General features: G+C 58.8%; 1 protein-coding gene across 1 annotated transcript in view; it reads left to right on the top strand.

Annotated features, from left to right (window-relative positions):
* Window positions 1–3261: 3261 nt before the first annotated feature.
* PEPD (peptidase D) overlaps window positions 3262–19223 on the top strand; it is a 117308-nt gene continuing 101346 nt past the window's right edge. Inside the window, exons 1-3 of the mRNA XM_036118464.2 lie at window positions 3262–3375; window positions 11163–11346; window positions 13351–13478. Coding sequence (XP_035974357.1) covers window positions 3359–3375; window positions 11163–11346; window positions 13351–13478 — 329 coding nt within the window. The 5' untranslated portion in view covers window positions 3262–3358. The remainder of the gene's footprint in view (window positions 3376–11162; window positions 11347–13350; window positions 13479–19223) is intronic.

Below are 19223 nucleotides of genomic sequence, written 5' to 3'. Positions count from 1 at the left end.
TGCCACTCCCACCCCTTCTCACATGCACACACTCCCAGCCCCCTCTATTCCTTCTGTTCAGTCGTTTGGTGCTGGCTTCCTGAGCCCAGTCTCCTGTTCTCAGCAAAAGCAAGACAATCACAAAAACCCCAAATGACACCCCATGTCACATGTTGCACACCCTGAGGCTGGTGTTCCCATGGGGCAGGTGCAGAATCTCTTGCTGGCTCTTTCCAGTTCTGTGCTCTGACCCTCTGGAGCTTCAGCCCCAGATGTGGGCTCGGCCCCCACTGCTTTCCTGCCCAGAATCAGTAAGTCCCCACTGATCATGGGACAAAACAGCAGCCCATACCCCTGTTCCCCCTGAGGGTTGGCTCTTCTTCCTCCTCTGCCCCCGGACCTCCAGCACAGGGTCTGGGCCCCGACTCCCCACAATGTCAGTCTCAGAGTGGCACCAAGGGTGACAGCTTGGTACCCAAGGGCAGAGCCAATGTCTAGGCCACCTCCAGTGTGGTCCCACGGAGCCTTCCTGAGACCAGTGTCCTCAGTCTGTGGCTGAAGATGGATGAGGCCCATGTCACGACTTTTCCAGGGGACACCCCTATGAGGCCCCAAGGGTGGCCCTTGCGTCAGTCTGGCTGGTGGCCACTTCTGGGGCTGCCATCTCAGGCAGCCCACTGTCAGCAGTGCCCATGGGGCTGCAAGAACATATGGTTAGGTTGCGGGGGGTGGGCAGAGTGGAGGAACGCGGCAGGACACAGTGTCTCAGGGACTAAAGGAGCCACAGGAGCTCCAAGGAGAAGCCTTCCCGGGACCAAGTTTCTTGTGGGCGTCTGGCTGGGGCAGGGCACTTTGGGAGAGTTACGATGCTCCGGCTGCTGGGCTGGCTGAGCACAAACACCTCCCCTTCTAGGTCACGATGATGGCAGACTGTTTCAGCCAAAGGCCCGTGACCTCGAAGGTGACATCGCTTAAGGCCTGAGCGTGCTGCCTGGTGCTCTCCCTCGATGATTTACACACTCCTGCTCCAACTCTCTAAAATCAATCTTTCTCCAATTGCCTCCTGGCTCCCAACAGCGTCCGCATCTGCCCTGCATGAGTACGCAATCTTCTCCCACTCCCAGGGCTGCTTCTCTGGGAGCCCCAGCTTCTGATGAGGAAGGGTGGGGGTGGGGCCCGGCCCTGCCAGAGCCTCTGATGGGGAGGGGTGAGTGGTGGTGGGCAGCCCTCTGTGCCAGGCTCCCAGAACACCAGCAGGGCAGGCCTTCGGTCCAGATGGGCCTGGGTGCACAGGAGTCAAGGACAGGGCCTCCCTATTACTGCTCACTCACCAGGGAGCTCCACTGAGTTGGTAGGTGCCCTCCCTCTTTTGTGGATGTTTAGGATAATTACTTATTTTTCATATTAATAAACACTCTGAACTGGCAGTTGGCTTAATTTTGACATATTTTATGTCAAAAGAAATGGTGGAGGGTCTCTAATTAGCTCAAGGGCAGGTTATCCTTCCACAAAGGAACATGAAAGGCTCATTCTGCTCACCCTTCGTTATTTTTTAAAAGTGTCTCTTTTTTAGGGAATTGAGTTTCTTTAGCTGAAGGTAGAGCAACTGCTTAGTGGGGGGGCCATGTTCTTGGGGGCCCAGGGCCAGGTGGTAAAGTGTAGAGCCTTGTACCTCTGCTCTCCTCCCTGGAAACTGGCAAGGGGCCTGATGATCCTCTCTGGGGGAGTCCTACCTGGAAGACAGAGACCCCTGAGAGCTGCTATATGTGTAGTGGGAAGGGGGAGCAAGGATGGGGACCCCCTCTTCCATCAACTCTTCTTACCTTAACTGGGTCAGGGAGGGGCAAAGGGCTGTTTGGAGGTGCCACCTTCCTCCTCGTGCCTTGACCTCTTTTGGCTGTGCCCCTGGCTAAAGGTGCCGGGATGTTTGCTCATGACACCCTACATCAGCTCCATGAGGTGCTACCATTAGATCTCACCGGACAGATGAGGAAACCAGGGATGATTCTGGGATTCAAAGTGGCCATGCTGTGTCGCCCACTCTGCTTATGGTCTGGCTTGGTTCCTCCCCCTGTTTAAGGGGTTGGCTCTCTTCCCAGGGTTGTGGGAATATATCTCAGCTGTTTCTCCATCTCATCACCTCTGGTGTCCCCCAGCCTGGCCATGGTGACCCACATCCTTGTCTTTGACAAAGAAACAAGAGGTATCCCCAAACCCAAGCCCTTCAACCAGAAATTACCTCCAGCTTTGAGATAGCTGGGGACTGGGGTCAGGATCCCTATGAGCATGTGCTGGGCCCTACCTCCTGTCCTCACACATCTGCACACCTTCATGTGGCCCAGGATCCCACGGGCGCCCCCACCCCCAGCCCTGGACTCCTTTCCTTTACAGAGCCAGCATGGCTAACTAGTCAGGGGTGTGACTGCATAAACTTGGCTCCTGTGTGAGCTCAGGTGAGTTACCTACTTCTCTAGGCCTCAGTTTCCCCATCTGTAAAATGGCCTTAGGGGCAGAGCCTACCGCACAGAGCTGTTGTGAGGATTCGATGAGCTAACATTTGCAAAGGACAGGGTCACAGTAAGTGCTCTGTACCTGTTGCCAGTGTCCGATTACTATTATTCTAAAACACCTGCAGCTTAGGTTGCTCCCTTGGAACATCTGCTTCCCAATCTCCCTCCCTGATACCCCTTCCTCCAACTCTTTGCAGGACCCTGCGCCCAACAGCAGTGCCCAGCAGAGCAAAAGGGAATACCTTCTGGTAGATTCTCCCTCCTGAACTGTGCCCTCCATCTGTGCCCTTCTCCCCAGCTCTCCTCACTGGCCCCCCTGCCTCCGGGTCCTCCTCCATCCTGCAGTTGAGGGAGCTGGGAAAGGTCCTACCAGACCTAACTTCCCAGCCGCATACCGGAAGCCCTGCAGGATCTGACCCTTGGTTACCTCTGAGGTCTTACCTCTCACTCCCACACCCCCTGTCTTGGACACTGAACTTTTTGGTTACTCCAACAGCCCTGGCTTTTGCTCAAGTCATTTCCCTTCTTCAGCTACTAGGGTCACCTCTGCCCCGCCCCTAGATCGGGTCAAAGGCGCTTTCTCCCGGGATTTCCTCTCCCGGGGTGGGGTGAGGTGGGGTGGGGCTGAGACAAGGTATCCTGGGGACACGCCCTTACTCTGGAAAGGCCTCTGCCCCTCACCCCGGCCCCGCCCCTCGCCTGCGAGTTAGATGTTCCGCCCCGCTTCCAGGGCTCCGCTCCTTCGGGTCTCGCGGCGCTGGACGCCGGAGGGGGCGGGGCAAGGGCGTCGGCCCCGCCCCGGCCCCGCAGCGGGACTCGGCCGGGCTCAGCGTGTGCCTCACTTCACGTGACGCTGCTGCTGGGCGAACATGGCGGCGGCCACCGGGTGAGTGCTGCTCCCGGCCCTGGCCATTGGCCGGCGGCGCGGAGAGGGGGCCTGGGCCTCCAGGCTGATAGCCCCCGCCGCCGGGCCGCGGCCCCGCTGGTAGTGCTGTGTGGCCGCGGGCAGCGCGCTTCGTCGCGCGGGGCGGGCGTCGGAGCGCCGGGCGGCTGGCAGCGCGCTCCGAGGCTGGGGCAGCTGAGCTCCCCTGTCCGCTGCCCGGTGGTCCTCGGGCCCACCCTGGCGCTCAGGCCCCAGCCGCGCGCGTGGCGGCCCCGCCGTGTGGCCGAGGTGGGGGCTCGGGTGTGCAGGCGCGTTCGCGGCCACGCCCCTCAGTTGGGCGGCCGGCGTTGCCCCGTGCGGGGATGGAGCGCTCCCGGGAGGAGGTGGTGTCTGAGAAGGGCTCCGACCCCCTTCCCCAACGGGGCACGCCCCCGCTTGCTTCAGGGCCCAAACGTCGCCTCAGAGAAGCTTTCCCACAGTACCTATCCTACGTTTTGCAGTCCTTTACACCTTCTGATAAACTTTATTGTACATTTATTTTACTTGTTTCTTGTTTTCTCATTTGGAGTGTAAGGTCAGGGCCTTTCTCTGGTTCACTCCTGGGCCTCACTGGTAAGTGCTTTGCGCACAGTAGGTACTTCCTAAATTCTGCTGCATGAAAGAATGGGTGAAGGGTTCTGGTAGCAGGAAGTGTGGACAGATGGGTTCACCGAAGTGTGGGGGAGGGTGTCCAAGAGGAGGGGACATCTGAGCAAAGGGTGAGTGACAAAGGTTGAGAGTTAAGACTGTGCTGGGGATGGGGGAGAGTGGGGTGCATCCTTGTGCTGGAAGGCGTGGTGTCCCAGTTGGCTTCTCCAGACTTTGTCGTGAGCGACTGGAGCCATCTACGGGGTTTTAATCTAATCAGATGTACTCTTTAGATGAGGGTTGTGTGTGAGTTCGAGGGGAGGCCCAATGATGGGTATGGCATATGGGTCTGGTGGTGCTGGGGGCTAGGAGGGCAAGTGGTAGAGAGGGGGCACTGTCCCAGATGCCAGGCTGGGAACTGAGATCAGAATGGTGGAACCAGTGGGCTCACTTTTTGGGAGGTGGGGAGAATGGCAACAGAAGATGGCCGCTCAAGTGGCCCCCAAGGTTGAGAGAGCCTAGGACATACAAATCAAACAGTGGGCACCTGCTGTATTCCAGGGACAGTTCAGGGCCTACCCGTAGGTGCTCACAGGCCACTGAGGCAGATGGACACATGGCACTCGGCCATCCACCTGTCTGCCTCCGGTCTTGGTGTGTGCCATGGAGGGGCATGGGTTCTGAGCTCAGGGGAAAGTGTGGGTAGGCTTCAGTCCCTGGATGACATGTGTGCCAGTCCTTGGGTGCCCCTCAGGCAGAGAACTGTGCATATGAAGTCCCAGATGAGTGTTAAGGAACCTGGGGTCAGATCCTTGAACCCAGCCCATGACCCTGTCTGAAAGAGCAGAGTGAGCAGTAGCTGTAGGCCAGTGCCCAGATGCAGGTCTGTTGTCTTTATATCTGGGCCGGCCAGGTGGTCATAGGGAATTCTAGGGGCTGCATTTGGGTTCAGGGCTCCATGCTGGCCTCCTGCTCTCCTGAAGGCATAGAGGAGCGCTCCTTGTTTGGATGGGGGTGAGCCTGGAACTGGCCAAATCCTGGAAGGAGGGCTCTTCTAGCAAAACTGATCCTCTGGGCCATGGGGGGAGGCATGGAGGGGGAAACACAGAATGACAGAATTCTTGGAGAGGTGCACTATTGGAAGTGCAGGCAGCTTCCAGAGCTTGACAGGGCCTCCTTGGCAAGAGCCATCCCAACTAGTGTGGGGCTGCCCTGCTGGACACTTTGAATCTGAGGTCAAACCCTAGCAGCTTTCTTAAGGGGAGGAGGTTTTGAGTGTGTTTCCAACAAGTCTCTGTGCCCATCTGCACACAGGGGGATAGATCAGAGTTGTCAGGCACGAGGAGGCACTATGCCATCAAGTCATGGCCGTGACCTCCCCTGGGAGTCGGATTTGGTTGCCTGTAGAGTCCTACCAGAGCCTGGGCCAGGGACAGCTGTGAAAGTCTCAGGTGACTGGAGTGTGCTCCATGGGATTTGGGGAGCAATGGGAGTCCTCAACTAGTATCTCAGATTCAACTGGAAACTCCAGATGCAATGAGGAGCTCCCCTGGGGAGTGTTTCAGGGTTGATCCTGCTCTTGTCCTGCCGGCTTGGGCAGGAACTTCCAAGTGTGAGACAGAGGGTCCTATAGCCCCCAGAGGGTCTGCTCTAAAGTCCTCCCCAACTCCTCTACCCCTCATCCCATGGCACTTGGTGGGAGGGACCCCTACCTTCTTTTTGAGCCAGGCCTGAGCTTTCTGTGGTCAGAGTTGAGACTTACCTACAGCAGCCAGACCTGCCACATGGCTTTTCCCCGTTCTCTTCTTTGCTGTGCCCACTCACCTGCTGGCCCTGGAGTGCCCTTGGCCTCTGGTGTAACTTTGCACATACTTGCAGGCCCAGCTGAGATGATGATTCCTCCTCCCAGAAACCTTTCCTGACCGCCTGCCCTCCTGACTTCCAGTACAAGCTTCCTGCTCAGAACCCCGGAGAATCCCAGTTTTTTTCCACTGACAGGATGCTTTTCCGTGTCAGCACACCTGCCAATCGTGGTTGAGAGGTTGCTTCCCTTCCTGCCTCTGCTGGCACCTTGGAGCCCAGGGACCAGTTAAGTTTGTACCTCCAGGGCCATGTGGCCACCCTGTGATTGGTGCTGGGTGACATGGTGCCTAAGGAAAAAAAGGGGGATTTACTCTGAATTAGTCCAGTGTGCTGTCCTGCTTTGCAAGGAGGCTCTCAGTGTTTGAGGAAAGGAGATGTGGGTGGGGAGGGGGACAGAATTCTGCGTAGGATGAAGAAACTCCTTTAATTTTTTAATTGAGTGGCTCCCAGGGAGCTGCTTGTCCAGAGGGCCTTTGCCAGCAAGGAAATGCAGATGGGCTGCCCTGGGTGTGAACCTGTTGGGTCATGGGTCATACCAGAGTCAGCTTTTCGGGAGAGAAAGTAACTTGAGGAATCAAGTTCAGGATCAAAGCCTGTCCCCACCCTGGCGTGAACCTTGTGCTCCTGGGGAAGAGGAGTCAGGCTGACCCCGGGGGATGGGTAAGGGTGGGTCTGTGGGAGGCGGGCTGGCCGCTGAGTGCCCCTTTGCCCTCCCCGGCCCTTTTCCAGGCTTGGTCCTGACTCCACATAGCTCTCTTTTTCTCCGTCTCTGTGTGTGCTTACCCCCCCAACCCTTCCAGCCAGGGTGAGGGGGTTGCCCTTGCTGACTGCCAGCCAATGGGCTCAGTGCCTGGCCCAACCTGGAGGCTGAGGGTGAGGAAGCCGGAGGTCCTTGGCTGGTTCTTGCCAGGAGCTTAGCAGCGTGGCCCCATCTAGAAGCGGCATCACATTCTAGTGCAGGGACCTTGTCCTTGTCTGTGCCACGGACCCCATGTGTATCGGTGAGTCCTGTGCCCCCTTCTCAACGTGATGTTTTTAAATGCATAAAATGGAACACAGAGGATTGCAGGGAAAACCAACTGTATTAAAATACAGTTATCAAAATGTTAATTTACAGTATAGTAATAGATGCTTCTTTATTAACCCAGTAAGTAATAAAAGCAGCAGGCCCAATAACCACCTTAATTTTGAAGCGGTGGTGAACAAGAGTGGCATTCGGAGTTGCCGTGACGTCAGTAATGTGATAGGAAAATGCCTGTGATTGTTGTTGCTGACAGATTCGTACGTTGCTGATACCGCTGTGGTTAGTTGCTGACATTAATAATTGAAGAAAAGGCGAATTGGGATGAGAGGTTAAAGCCCATAAAGATGCCATTTTTTCCCATCCAAGTAGATGGGGTCCCTCAGTTCTGTGTGCGAATCCCCACAGGCCTTGGGTGCGAGTTGTGCACGTGGCCACGAGGCGAGGAGGGGGTGCTCAGCACCGGTCCGGGGGTACAGGAACGGGTCGCAGGGGCAGCGGCATCACACTTCCCCTGAGGCTAGCCCCACTCCTGGTCACTGGCTGCTTCCTGGGCCCTGGCGGTTGGTCGGGCCGTGCTGGCCCGTGGGGGCTGGAGCTTTTGCTCTGGGTCTCTCTGGTGCCCAGGGCCAGTCTGCCGGCCCCTGCTGTCTTCCTCGACCATTGCCTTATTTACGCCGGCACTTGGGGATAACCTGGCTTTTGCCTTCTAAATTCGGGACGCCAGTGATAGCGCCAGTGGGAAGCAGATAGAGGTGTTCTATTGGTGCTGCTTTTGCTGAGCTTGCGGGAAGTCACCTGCACTGGCTCTGGGCCCGATCTCTCACGGGGTTTGGTTTACACCAGGAGAAAGCAAAAGGTGCGTTTATCTATGAACCTTGATTCTGGGGGTGCCCTGCCATAAGGAGTGGCTGCAGTTCATCGGCCCGCCTGGCCTGCCCTTCTCTCTTGTGGCTGAGCCCCACCGGGGCCCAGGCAGTATTGCAGATTTTCTTCACGGTAGCAGCTGATGCTCCCAGAGAGGATTCTTAGCAAGTTTCCTGTCTTGACCTGGGCTGCCTGGCCCTTGGGCCAGAAGGTCCCAGTCCAGGTGCCCTGAGGCATGGAGGCCTCTCAGAAGGTTCTGGACAAGAGGAAGGCCAGCCCTTCTGAGAGCCTTCCTGGTGGGGGCATGGTGGCAGGCCAGCGGGAGCTGGTGTCTGGTGTGTTTAAGGAGAGAGGGCCAGGGAGAGGGGTGAGGAGTGGTGGGGGACGAGGTGGGCAGGGCTAGGGGGTGGGTGCTGGCTGGAATCGGGCACTTCTAGCCAGTTGTGCTGTGGAGTCTGCGTGCGTCTGGCACCTTTGGCCGGTGCCACCTGCCCTGGTGCCTCGGTGGTGGCCCCTCTCCGCCCCTGGGGAGTGTGCGGAGACAAGGTTCTCCTCTGGGCCACGCCCTCCACGGGCTTTGCTGAGTGAGGGGGGCCGCGGGGATGCTGGTGGCTACGCTTTCAGTTCCTGACCACGCGGCCAGCTGGGATGCAGGCATGTTTACGAGCTGCCACCTCTGCCCTTTGATCCTTGTGGCTGAGCATAGCAGAAAAGCCGCCCGGCCTCGAGGAGGTCCTGGCCCCTGTCCAGCCACTCCGGGAGGGTGGGCGGCAGCCCATGCCCAGGGACCGGGGTGTTCTCGTCCTGCGGACATATGTGGGGTGTGCATGACCCCTCCACCCTTTCTGGCCACGCTGGGCTCCAGGGTTCTGCTTCCTGCCGCACTGGAGCTGATGTGGCAATTTCTAGTCTGCACAGCTGTGCGGGCGTCCCCACACTGTGACAGTTGTTCAGTCAGCACATATTTATTGAGTGCTTGCCATGTGCCAAGCAGGGTGCTATAGGCACTGGGGCCGCAGTGACCAGGGCAGACCCAGATCTGTGCCTGTGGGATTTACGTTCTTGTGCACGGAGGCAGCCCCTCCAGTGAGCACCAGTAAACACAGGCCGCATTTATGTTAGAAGGTGTTTGTGTCACTTCAGCCAGGGACCTGGCAGAGCCTCACTCGAAGGGCTGATGAGAGCTTAATGCAGGGTCAGTTTACAGTGCTGTGGGCAGGTTCAGGGGACCTGGGAGAGAAGAGGCGGGAAGCTGGCCGGGAGCCAGCAAAGGTGGTGCTGGGACAAAGGAGGCCTGGGAGCTGTGGCCCTGCGGGGAGGGACCCCCAGCCGGCAGGTTCCAGGTTCCACCAGGGAGGGAGCAGGGAATGGATTCTCTGTCCTCCCTCCACCCTCTGGTCTCCTGCCCTGCCTCCCAGTGGCTAAATCCACCTGGAGCCTTATTGAAGTCCTGGGAGGGGGGCGTGCAGAGCAGGGAGAGTGGATCTGGAGGGTACAAGTGCTAAGCAGGGGGCCAGGCAAGTTTAAAGTTTAAAGGAAGGCCAGGGAAGACCGTCCTGAGAAGGTGGGATTAGAGCCAGAGGTGTTACCTGCTCGCGTGTCCCTGCCTCTGCCCATGGCCAGGTGGATGTGGGAGGGGCCGTCTGCCCGGCTCTCAGGCGGTCCCTGGCAGCCTCTCTCTCGAACCAGCGCTGGGCCGTGCCTGCCCTCCCGGGCCTGCCTGTGCACCTTCTGCCCCCTGGCTGGAGAGCCCGCAGGGCCTCCCTCAGGCACGCACCACAGGGCCCTGCCTGACTCCTCCTCCACCCCCTGGGCCTGGCCCCCAGCACACTTCCCGGAACTTGACCTCCATCCTCCGCTGAGGCCTTCATTCAGGAAGGAGGCGAGGTCCCTGCCCTCCTAGAGCTTACATTTTACTTGGGGAGACCAGGAGCAGGTAAATAAATGACGTTACGCAGTGCTGTGTGCTCTAGAGAGGGGTGAAGAGAATAGGGGAGAAGGTTTGGACGGAGTACTGGTAAGCTTCTGGGAAGAGTGGCCATTTCTGCAGAGGCCTAGATAAAGTGAGAGAACACGAGCCATCCGGGCACCCGCGGCGTGTTCTTGGTGTTTGGGGAAGAGCTGGGATGCTCCTGCAGGCAAAGTGGGGGTTGGATCCCCCCAGTGCCTGGTAGCTCTCTTCCAAGTGCACTTGATAGCTGAGGCAGGGTGGGCAGGGGAGGGCCTGCTCAGATTTGCATTGCAAAGGGTCCTTCTGGGTGGGTGCAGAAGAGGCTGTGGGGGAAGCTGGGACCAAAGAGAGCCTGGAGAGGTCCCTGTGGTTGTCCAGGCGGGAGATGGGGGTCCCCCAGCTGGAGGAGGAGCTAAGGAGAGAGGGAGCCTGAGCATGGTTGGGGGCGGTGGAAAGAGTGGTCCCCAGTGTCCTGAGTGCCCGGAGGCTGGGTAAGGACTGGGAAGCCAGTGCCGATTGGGAGTGCGGGTCACTGGCCTGGCAGGGGCTACAGTGCAGGGAGGGGTGGGCCGAGGCCCAAGGTGGGGATTGAGGAGAGCATGGGCCGCTGGGACACTAGAACAGGGAGCCTGAGTGACTCTGCAGAGATTATTTCCTTCAAAGGGGAGAGAGAAATCAACTGCTGGAGGTGAGTGGCAGTCAAGGGAAGTGTTTTTATCTATTATGAGGGTGAGGTTCCTGTACATTGGATGCAAAGCGTGATCCTGGGAGGGAAACGTGATGCTGGAGCAACCTGGGAATAGACATGGGATGCAGGGTCCAGAGGCAGGTGGGCTTTGGGGGGTGGGTGCTGGGAGGGTAAGCTGTTTTCTCAGCATAAATGGGAGTGCGGTGGGGAGGGACACCCGCCTGCTCTCCGGTGACGTCTGTCCTCCAGGACAGCACCCTAGGGCTGCCACTGCCCAGTCCATCTCACCCTGGTCCCCTCAGCACAGACCCGCTTCGGGCCCTGGTACTGGGTGTCCTGTGTATGCGCACTGGGGACAGGTGGGTGTCCCAGCCCGGGCTGCTGGGTCTGTGACTTGCAGAGAAGACAACATCATGCAGGCACGAGGGCAGCGATGCAGTGTTGTCTGGGCCAGATCATAGATCCTTCTCGCGTGGATGGTCACCTCCTTGAGGGTAGGCATTGAGTGTGTCTGCAAACCATTGCAGGCTTTCCCTCCAGGGGCTGGTGAAGCAGATGCAGCTTTCCCTCATCCCCACTCCAGGTCCAGGGCTCAGGGACAGCAGGGGAGGGTGGGGTCAACGAGGCCCCGTGGTCCTCGGCAGTCCAGGGAGGGGCTGTTTCTGGGTCCCCCAGCAGGCTCGGCCCTCCGGTGACCTCAGGCCGCGGGTGGTGGGTGGGCTCGGTGATGCTAACAGAAGCCCATGTGATGACATGTGCTTCTGTCTTTGCAGACCTTCGTTCTGGCTGGGGAATGAGACCCTGAAGGTGCCCCTGGCGCTCTTCGCTCTGAACAGACAGCGCCTGTGTGAGCGGCTGCGCAAGAACCCGGCCGTGCAGCCTGGCAGTGTCGTGCTGCTGCAGGGGGGGGAGGACACCCAACGCTACTGCACCGACACTGGCGTCCTCTTCCGCCAGGTGAGCCCGCCCTGCTGCCTTCCTGCGCCTTCAGCTGTGCACCAGGCCTCCGGTGGGCTGCCCGCCCTCCCCTGGCGTCGGGCCTGGTGGGCCTTGGGGAGTAAAGGGGCCCCGGAAGAGGCTCTCAGAGGGCGGGCTGAGGCCTGGGCACCCAAGGAGCCCCGATTCTGGAGGGGTAGAGCCCTCCTCGCTGTGGATGGGGGCAGAGCTGATGCCAGCCAGTCTCAGCTCTTAGGTCAGAATACAGAAAAATGACGTTCCTGGGGGAGCAAGCAGGCAGGAAGGCTTCATGGAAGAGGCGGTATTTGGTGTGGGCCCTGAAGGCCAGGGTGAATTCTGACAAGTACAGGTAGGAGTGGGTGTTCCAGGCTGGGGAGGGGGGTGTGTGTCCACAGGAGTGAGTGGTAAGGGGGTGAGCTGGGCAGAGGTGCAGATGGGGAGGCCTGACTTCTGGGGGCCAGATTCTGCCTGCACAGGGAGGATACGGGCTGCTGAGGACTGGAGAGGAGGCATGGGAACAGGGTCCTGGGCAGGAGTGGGAGGCCCAGACATTCATCCTGGCTTGGCCACTGCTGACTCTGTGACCCTCCCTGGGCTTCGGTGTCCTGGCCTGGGAAGTAGACTAGGGACGCCTTGAGGTTCTGGGATCCTGCGTGGCGGAGGGTGGCCTAGCAGCAGGAAGCCAGCCCGGATGTGGTGGCCTTGGCTGAGAATCACTGGCATCACTGTTTCCAGGAGCAGGAGTAAGGACCCTCAACAGAGGGGCTCCCCCAGAAAGCTGGAGAGGCCCTGAGCTGGCCCCACTCTCATCGATCTCAGCTTTGCACCCACTTTACAGATGATAAAACCGAGCCTCAGAGAGGAACCAACTTGCCAGAGGGGGAGCCGGGATTAATTAGAAGCCCATCTCTGGACTCTAAGGATAGGGCTCTCTTCTCCCTGCCATGCCCGGAGCTGGTGCCTGACACCTTGGGACCTCTAGAAGCTCCCTGGGGGCAGGCAGAGCCTCGGGGACACGGCCATCCGGCATCCGGGCCAGGAGGAGGCAGGGAAACGTGAAGGAGACCTGAGTGTGGAGGGGCGGCCGGACGTGGCCTCCCCAGCTGGGCTGTGTCCCCCCCACAGGACACAGATGGGCTGTCAGCTGCTGAGAGCGATTGCACTGTTTTTGCTGAAAGTGGCTCCTGCTGGAAACTGTCCCCGTGCCACGTTCTTGCAGCTGCAAGCTTGCAGTCCCCTGGTTTCTAGAGACGTGGAGGTCTCAAGTTTTTTCTGACTAGTCTCGATGCTTCTTGAGGTTTGCGTATTCTGTGGTTTAAAAACCGATCTCCTAAATTCAGCCTTTGGCTCCCTTTCTGCTGTTATGCAAGGTTAATTTTAGAAGAGATCCTCCTCCACTTCATACCTTTATAACATTATTTGAGCTCAGTGTTTATTGCTAAACACTGAAGTCATCAGCTGCCCAGGGGGTGAGACAAGGAAGTAAGTCCTAAATGGAGGAATCCATTTCCATGCGGATGTCTGGCCTGGGTGTCTAAGTCAGGGTGGCATCTTGCCCACCTTCGGGCATGGGGGCAGCAGAGAGGCGCGGGTAGGGCTGTGCTGGGCCTGTGGTGCACGTGGGCACCCGTGTCCTAATGTGCCCTGGGGTGCCCGGCCAGGGGCTAAGGGGTGTGGCCAGAGAGGGGGTAATGGCGGGGGGGGGGGGCTCGGGCACACGCATGAACCGTGCATCCTCAGAGGAGGCTCAGAGCAGGGTGGGAGGAGCCAGCTGGGCTGCCCCCTGCCAAATCCCAGAAGGGAGTGCTGGGCAGCCTGCTGCTGGCAAGGTGGGGGACAGAGTGCACGGGTGGGGAACTATATGAGGCTGGGGGGCAGGCTCCAAGAGCTGGGGGGGCCTGAGCAGACTCTCTCGGGTGCTCAGTCTGATGCCCCACCTCTCTCATTGGGCCTCACGTTTTTGTCCTGCTGACCTGGTGACGAAGGTCCTTGTTTCCATCCCAGGAGTCTTTCTTTCACTGGGCATTCGGCGTCACCGACCCAGGCTGCTACGGCACGATTGAGGTCAGCACCGGGAAGTCCACCCTGTTTGTGCCCAGGCTTCCTGCCAGCTATGCCACCTGGATGGGAAAGTAAGGAGCCATCCGGGCCCTGTGACTGGGCCTGCTGCCCACTGGGCTTGGGGTGGGGGGCAGGGCCTGGCTTGCAGTGGCAAGGAGGGAAGGAACAGTGGGGTTGGGGTGGTGTCAGTGGTCGGGTCCATTGACAGCCTGCTCGGGGCCGGAGCCTTGCCTCCTTGGTTGGGAAGGGGCGTCAGAGCCACGGCCACAGACTACGGTCATGTCTGTGTGGACATACTGTTTATTAATCTTGAAATTCTGGATTCCCAGCTTTGTTAAAATGCCGGAGGCTTTGACCCCAGTGGGCCATCACTTGTGCGAGGCATCAGTGGGAGGTGGCCCCACCTTGGGTGTCATGGGGGTTGGCTCTGGACCCTTCTCCGAGGCCCACCCCTCGTGGGGCATTGCTGGATGCTGCCGTGTGCCTGTCTCTGGCTCTGAGGGAGGCCCTGCCTCAGTCGGCTCACCTGTGAGACCCGGTGGGGACTCTAGGCTTGTGCTGTGTGAGGAGTGTGGCAGTGGGGCCTGGGCTGTGTCCGGAGGCCTCCTCCCCATCGTCCACGGCACCTTCCAGCTCCAGGGCGCTTGGCCGTGCCTACCCGCCGTGGGAGCCATCCTGCCTCTCCGAGGTACCGAGGCAGAAGCCGTACTTAAGCATGGTGCTCAAGGCACTCAGGGCATCCCGCTAAATGCTCATCACCTTCAGCGTGTCATTTCTGCCTGGAGAGTGATTCCTCCGGGCTAATGTCTAAATTGCAGCCCTTGCTGCCTGGTGTCCCCGAAGGCTCATTACCAGGTGGGCTGGCGGGCCTGTGGCTCCGTGCAGAGGGCCGGGACAGGGCCTCTCCCACCAGCCCTTCAGTGCAAACTCTAGAGCCTCCTTTGTTGGAGACTTCTGTCATCCTGGGGAAGGGGTTCAGGCTCACAAGTTGGTAACAGTTCTGCTTTGAGGCCTCCTAGCCCGTGAAGACGGCTTGAAGCAGAACTGACAGCAGAAGAGAAGTGCGCCGGGCTTCCCTGGCAGCGTGTTTTCCCGCTTGGCCCTGGGGAGGGAGGGTGGGAAGCGGGCGTGCCCGATCCAGTTGGCCTTTGGAGGGCATGGCTGGGCACCTAGGTCCTGGCCCTCTCAGAGGCCCTGGGGCAGATGGCCTAAACGTGTCCCTGCTGTGATGAGCAGGTTCCCACTGGCCTCCAAGCCTGGGTTAGGGTGAACACGGGAAGGTTGTGCTGCTTTTTCCCCGAGGGACGGGGCGGTGCATTGGGCAAGGTGAGCCAGGCCCAGTGAGAGCCCCCGGAGCTCCACACCGCCCAGCCCTAGGAGGGGGTGAGAAGGGGGCTGCAGAAGGGGAGGCCGGCCACGGTAGATGTCTTGCTCTGTTCCTTGGACCTCCCTGCCTGCTGTGCCACGGTGTCTTCTACCTGCAGAGACACTGGCCGCCGGTTTGGCCTGGGGCAGGGCCTCCTCCGTCCGATCTTCCGGGACCCCTCCTCCTGCTAGATCAGCAGGGCCAGGCCTGAAGACATGGGTGCTCATGGGAGGGTGGTTCTGCCTCACCCAACTCTTGCCTCCCCATCCTGTTGTAGCCCTGATAGTCGGCCTTTAGCATATTCCTGGTTGGATCCTTAACGACTGCCCTGCTTTAAAGAGGCATGGGTTCCGGGTGGTGGCGTGGCCTGTGCAGGCCGCCTGGGTCAGTCTTGCTGGAAGCTGGCTGGATGGCGGGGCATGGCCTCTTCACAGAGCAAGTCTTGTCACTCTCGGGGCCTCTGATTCCTTATTGTGGGACGGTGACAAGGCTGCTTGTGAGGCACCGCCGGGGCTGTCGTCATGGCGATGGGCACTGTGCGGATGGCTACCTTTTGTGACAATGAAATGCGGTGGTAAAGATGCCAGGGACAGGCAGCTTGTGATGTCTAGAAGTGGCCCCAGGAATATTTGTGGCCATTCCCGATGGAGAGGTGGGCTCCCCACCCTCCCGCTCCTCCAGGTCGAGACCTGGTGACTGCCTTGATGCGTGAAGCTGGCAGGGTCATCCTGTGGCTAGACTCCTGGTTCTTGCTCATGGGACACCTGCCCTTGAACCCTGCTGCCATGCTGCAAGGAAGCCCACACTCACCTGTGTTGAGGGACCTCATGGATGGGAGCGGGGGTGGGGGGGCTCCGGCTGACAGCCAGACCACCTGCCAGAGTGGGTGACTCCAAACCCCAGCCTTTGAGTCCTCCTGCTAAGGTCCCAAACCTCGTGGAGCAGACATACGCTGTCCTCTCTGGGCTCTGTCCCAAGCCCGGACCTTCAGAGTCCGTGACCATGAAAAATGTCAGTATGGTTTGCTACAAAGCCCTGGTAACTGGTACAGCTATGCTGAGGAGTTTCCTGGTGAGAGTGTAGGTCAGGTCTTGGTAAGAGGATTCTTCCAGAACCTTTCCTGCACGTGAGGTGATCACGGAGCTGTGGCCTCTGCCCTGCCTGCTAGTGGCACGTCCCAGAAATAGCTGGGGCCCCAGTGCCTGGGCAGCGCCCGTGGTTTTGACCTGGCTGCCCTCTGAGCTGCCCCGGGACCCTGCCTGCTGGCTCTGGGAGTGCCAGTCCTGCGGGCGGAGGGGCTCCACCGTGAGATGTGGGCGTGGATGGGGGGCTAGGGGAGGGTTTGAGCAGGGCCTCACTGGACTTTCCGCCTGCTGCTTTGTCTTGCGTCAAGTCGGGGAGTGCCTGTCCTGGAGGGTGGACATCCTCCAGGGCTGTGGGCGGAGAGGCCTGTCCCTGCCTTGGGGACTCCACCATCCAGTGGGAAAATCTGAGCAAATCTCATCATGTTTCCCCACAGCCACCATCTGGGGAGCCAAATGGCACTTGACTGGAGGGTTTAAAACCCAGGACCTGATTGGTCAGGGAACAGCTGTTAGCAGTTGGCTATTCTGAAGTGTAATCCTCAGTAATACAGGAATAATGTTCTGTGCTTTGGCCATGGCTGATTTTCAGGGCTGCTGTTAAAGTTCTCCTTTAGGGGTGTCTGGGTGGCTCAGTCGGTTGAGCATCTGACTCCTGGTTTCAGTTCAGGTCATGATCTCAGGGTTGTAAGATTGAACCCCGAGTCAGGCTCCATGCTCAGCGGGCAGTCTGCTTGAGATTCTCTCTCTTCCTCTCCCCCTCCCCCTGCTCGTGCACATACATACTCTCTCTCTTTCTCTCTAAAATAAATAAATCTTTTTTTTTTTTTTTAAGATTTTTTATTTATTTATTTGACAGAGAGAGACACAGTGAGAGAGGGAACACAAGCAGGGGGAGTGGGAGAGGGAGAAGCAGGCTTCCTGCTGAGCAGGGAGCCTGATGTGGGGCTCGATCCCAGGACCCTGGGATCATGACCTGAGCCGAAGGCAGACACTCAGCGACTGAGCCACCCAGGCGCCCCAATAAATAAATCTTTACAAAAAAAGTTCTCCTTTAGTCTGGCCCTGCTTTGCTGAGCCAGCTGATTATCTGGTGCGGACATAGAGGCTTGCGTGACCTTTGAGTGTAGAGATGGGTCTGCTGCGTGGGTCTCCCTGTTGGAAAGGCTCCATGCCGGGCAGGCCAGAATGAGCAGGTCAGTCCCTTCCGGCCCCACAGCAGAGAGCTAGACCCTTATCTCCTGCAGACCTGGCTCCCCAGTGTGGCCAGCCAGGCAGACCTTTCCTTTCCTCTGCCCCCATGTGTCCTCTCCTGGCCCCCATGTCCCGAGCCTTTGGGAGAGAAGGCTCAGTTACAGCGGGACAGTGGCGAAGGGGTTGGTTGTCTGGGACTGGAGTTGGGGAGTGGCCACATCTGATTGCGTGTGGCTGTTTCCAGACACTCGTGATCAACAGGGCTCAGGAGCGAGGCTGTTGGGATTACCTGGCCTTTGCAATCAAAACCCACCAGACTGAACATTTGACCTTCAGCTCCTCAGCTTCCTTTTGAGTCTCTATCTGATGGCTTTTGAAAATCCATCTGGCAGATACCGCAATCCAAAGTAGTCCAGGGAAGCAGCACTCCCATCTGCAGATCTGCCACTTCCTGTGTAAAGGGCAGGGTCCTGTTGTCAGGGCAGCAGATGCCGAGGGGCCCGGCCTGTTCCTCACCCCAGGCCTTTTTCGGGACAGGAGTGTGGTAGCCCCTAATTTGTTTTCATTTGGAATCTTGGCTCACAAAAGTCTGGTGCCTTTGGATGTGAGTGTCTCCCATCATTTTTGTCAGGACTGGGCTTAGCCCGTGGCAGCCTTGGCTGCTCGCACGGTGTCTGGGGTCCTCTGAGCAGGCAGGGAATTGTCTCTGTGACTCAGTACGGGGCAGCTTCAGTGCCCATAGAGGGCCCCTTGCTCCCAGGCACAGTCCTCAGGATCAGGCACCTGCATTGCTTTGGAGAGATCTGCGTTTCTCTGACCAGCCACTGGCTTCTCGAGGTGGTTGCCGACCTCCGTTGGGGAGCAAGCCACGGCGCCGGGCCGTGAGCAGCGTGAGAGGCTGCAGCAGTGAGGGCAGCTGAAGGCGGACTCAGGGCCCTGCGAAGTGACGGTGACTGCTGCACTTGGGTCCTCTTACTTAGTCATTAACCGCACGCAGGTGGCCAGCTGGCCGGCAAGGCCTGTGCTTGGCAATTTCATATTCTCGAGAGCTCCATTGTGTCCGCACCACGCGAATTCCTTTAATGTCTCCTTCCCGCAGGAGGCCCCGCACGGGGTATTGCTACTCACTGTGTCGACCCTGACCCTGAGTTCTGGGAAAGGCCTCCTCTAAGTCGTGCCGAGCCCAGCTGCTGGTGGCAAAGGCACAAGTGCCTTTGAATGGGGCGCTCTCTCCTCTCTCCTGCCAGAGCTGTCCCTTCCCTTTGAAGGGCGAGTTTCTGGGGTGGGGCCGGCTTCCCCTGTGACCCACTCTTTCCCGGTGCAGTGGCTTTATCTGGACCCGCTGTATGGTGGGATCTGCCACGAGCTGCGCTGCGGGACCCTAGACTCCAGGCAGGGCAGGATGCAGGCCCTCCATGTGGCTGCCACCCGCCTGGCGCTCGGTGGGTGTGTAGCTGCCCCGTGACCTCTCCTGCCGGTTCTGTACGGCTCTCGTGGGCGTATCGCTCCTTCTCCCGTCAGCCCTGCCAGATCGTGGCTGCTGAGCCTCTGGTGGCTGGCTTATCCCTTCGGGTGACATTTAAATTATTTTTACCATAATTAGCCGCCAAACACAAACAATAGGTAGTGTTCAAACTTAATTATCTCTGCCCTTTCAGAAAGAATGGCATGCAGAGTGCCAGAAAAGATGCTCATGGGTTTTCAGATTGTATCTGTCAAGTGATCATTCCTATTGAGAACCAGGCCTGTGGTAGTTGGGTGGTTTTGGGTGCTCTGGACTGTGTCCTTCGACCTCTTTGAGGAGGACAGGGGGCACGTTGGGAGTTGGCACCCGCCCTCACTTCCTCCCAGATAATCAGGGTGGCGGCAGCAGGCTCTCCTGTGGGCTGCCCGGCCCTGGCTGCTCCTTGGCTCCTGTGGCAAGTGGATGGCTTGTGGCTGGCAGGCGAGGGGTGGACAGGTGAGCACACAGCCCTGGGGCCGCCCACAGGACACGGCTACCTTGTGTTTGCCTCGCCTTTATCCCTCCTCCTCCCATCTCTTCTGGTTCCACATTGTGAAGACCTTGACCTCAGGTTGAGTACACGGAGACGTTCCCGGGTCTCAAGTCTAGGTCTGTGCGGAGGCCTGGCGGCCAAGATCCCGGGCAGGGCCCGCAGGCATGCGTTCCCTGG

This window comes from Halichoerus grypus, chromosome 15 (assembly GCF_964656455.1).
Source record: "Halichoerus grypus chromosome 15, mHalGry1.hap1.1, whole genome shotgun sequence".
Lineage (NCBI taxonomy): Eukaryota > Metazoa > Chordata > Mammalia > Carnivora > Phocidae > Halichoerus > Halichoerus grypus.
Note: the sequence above shows the minus strand (reverse complement) of the source record. Positions and strands in the feature narration are given on the sequence as shown.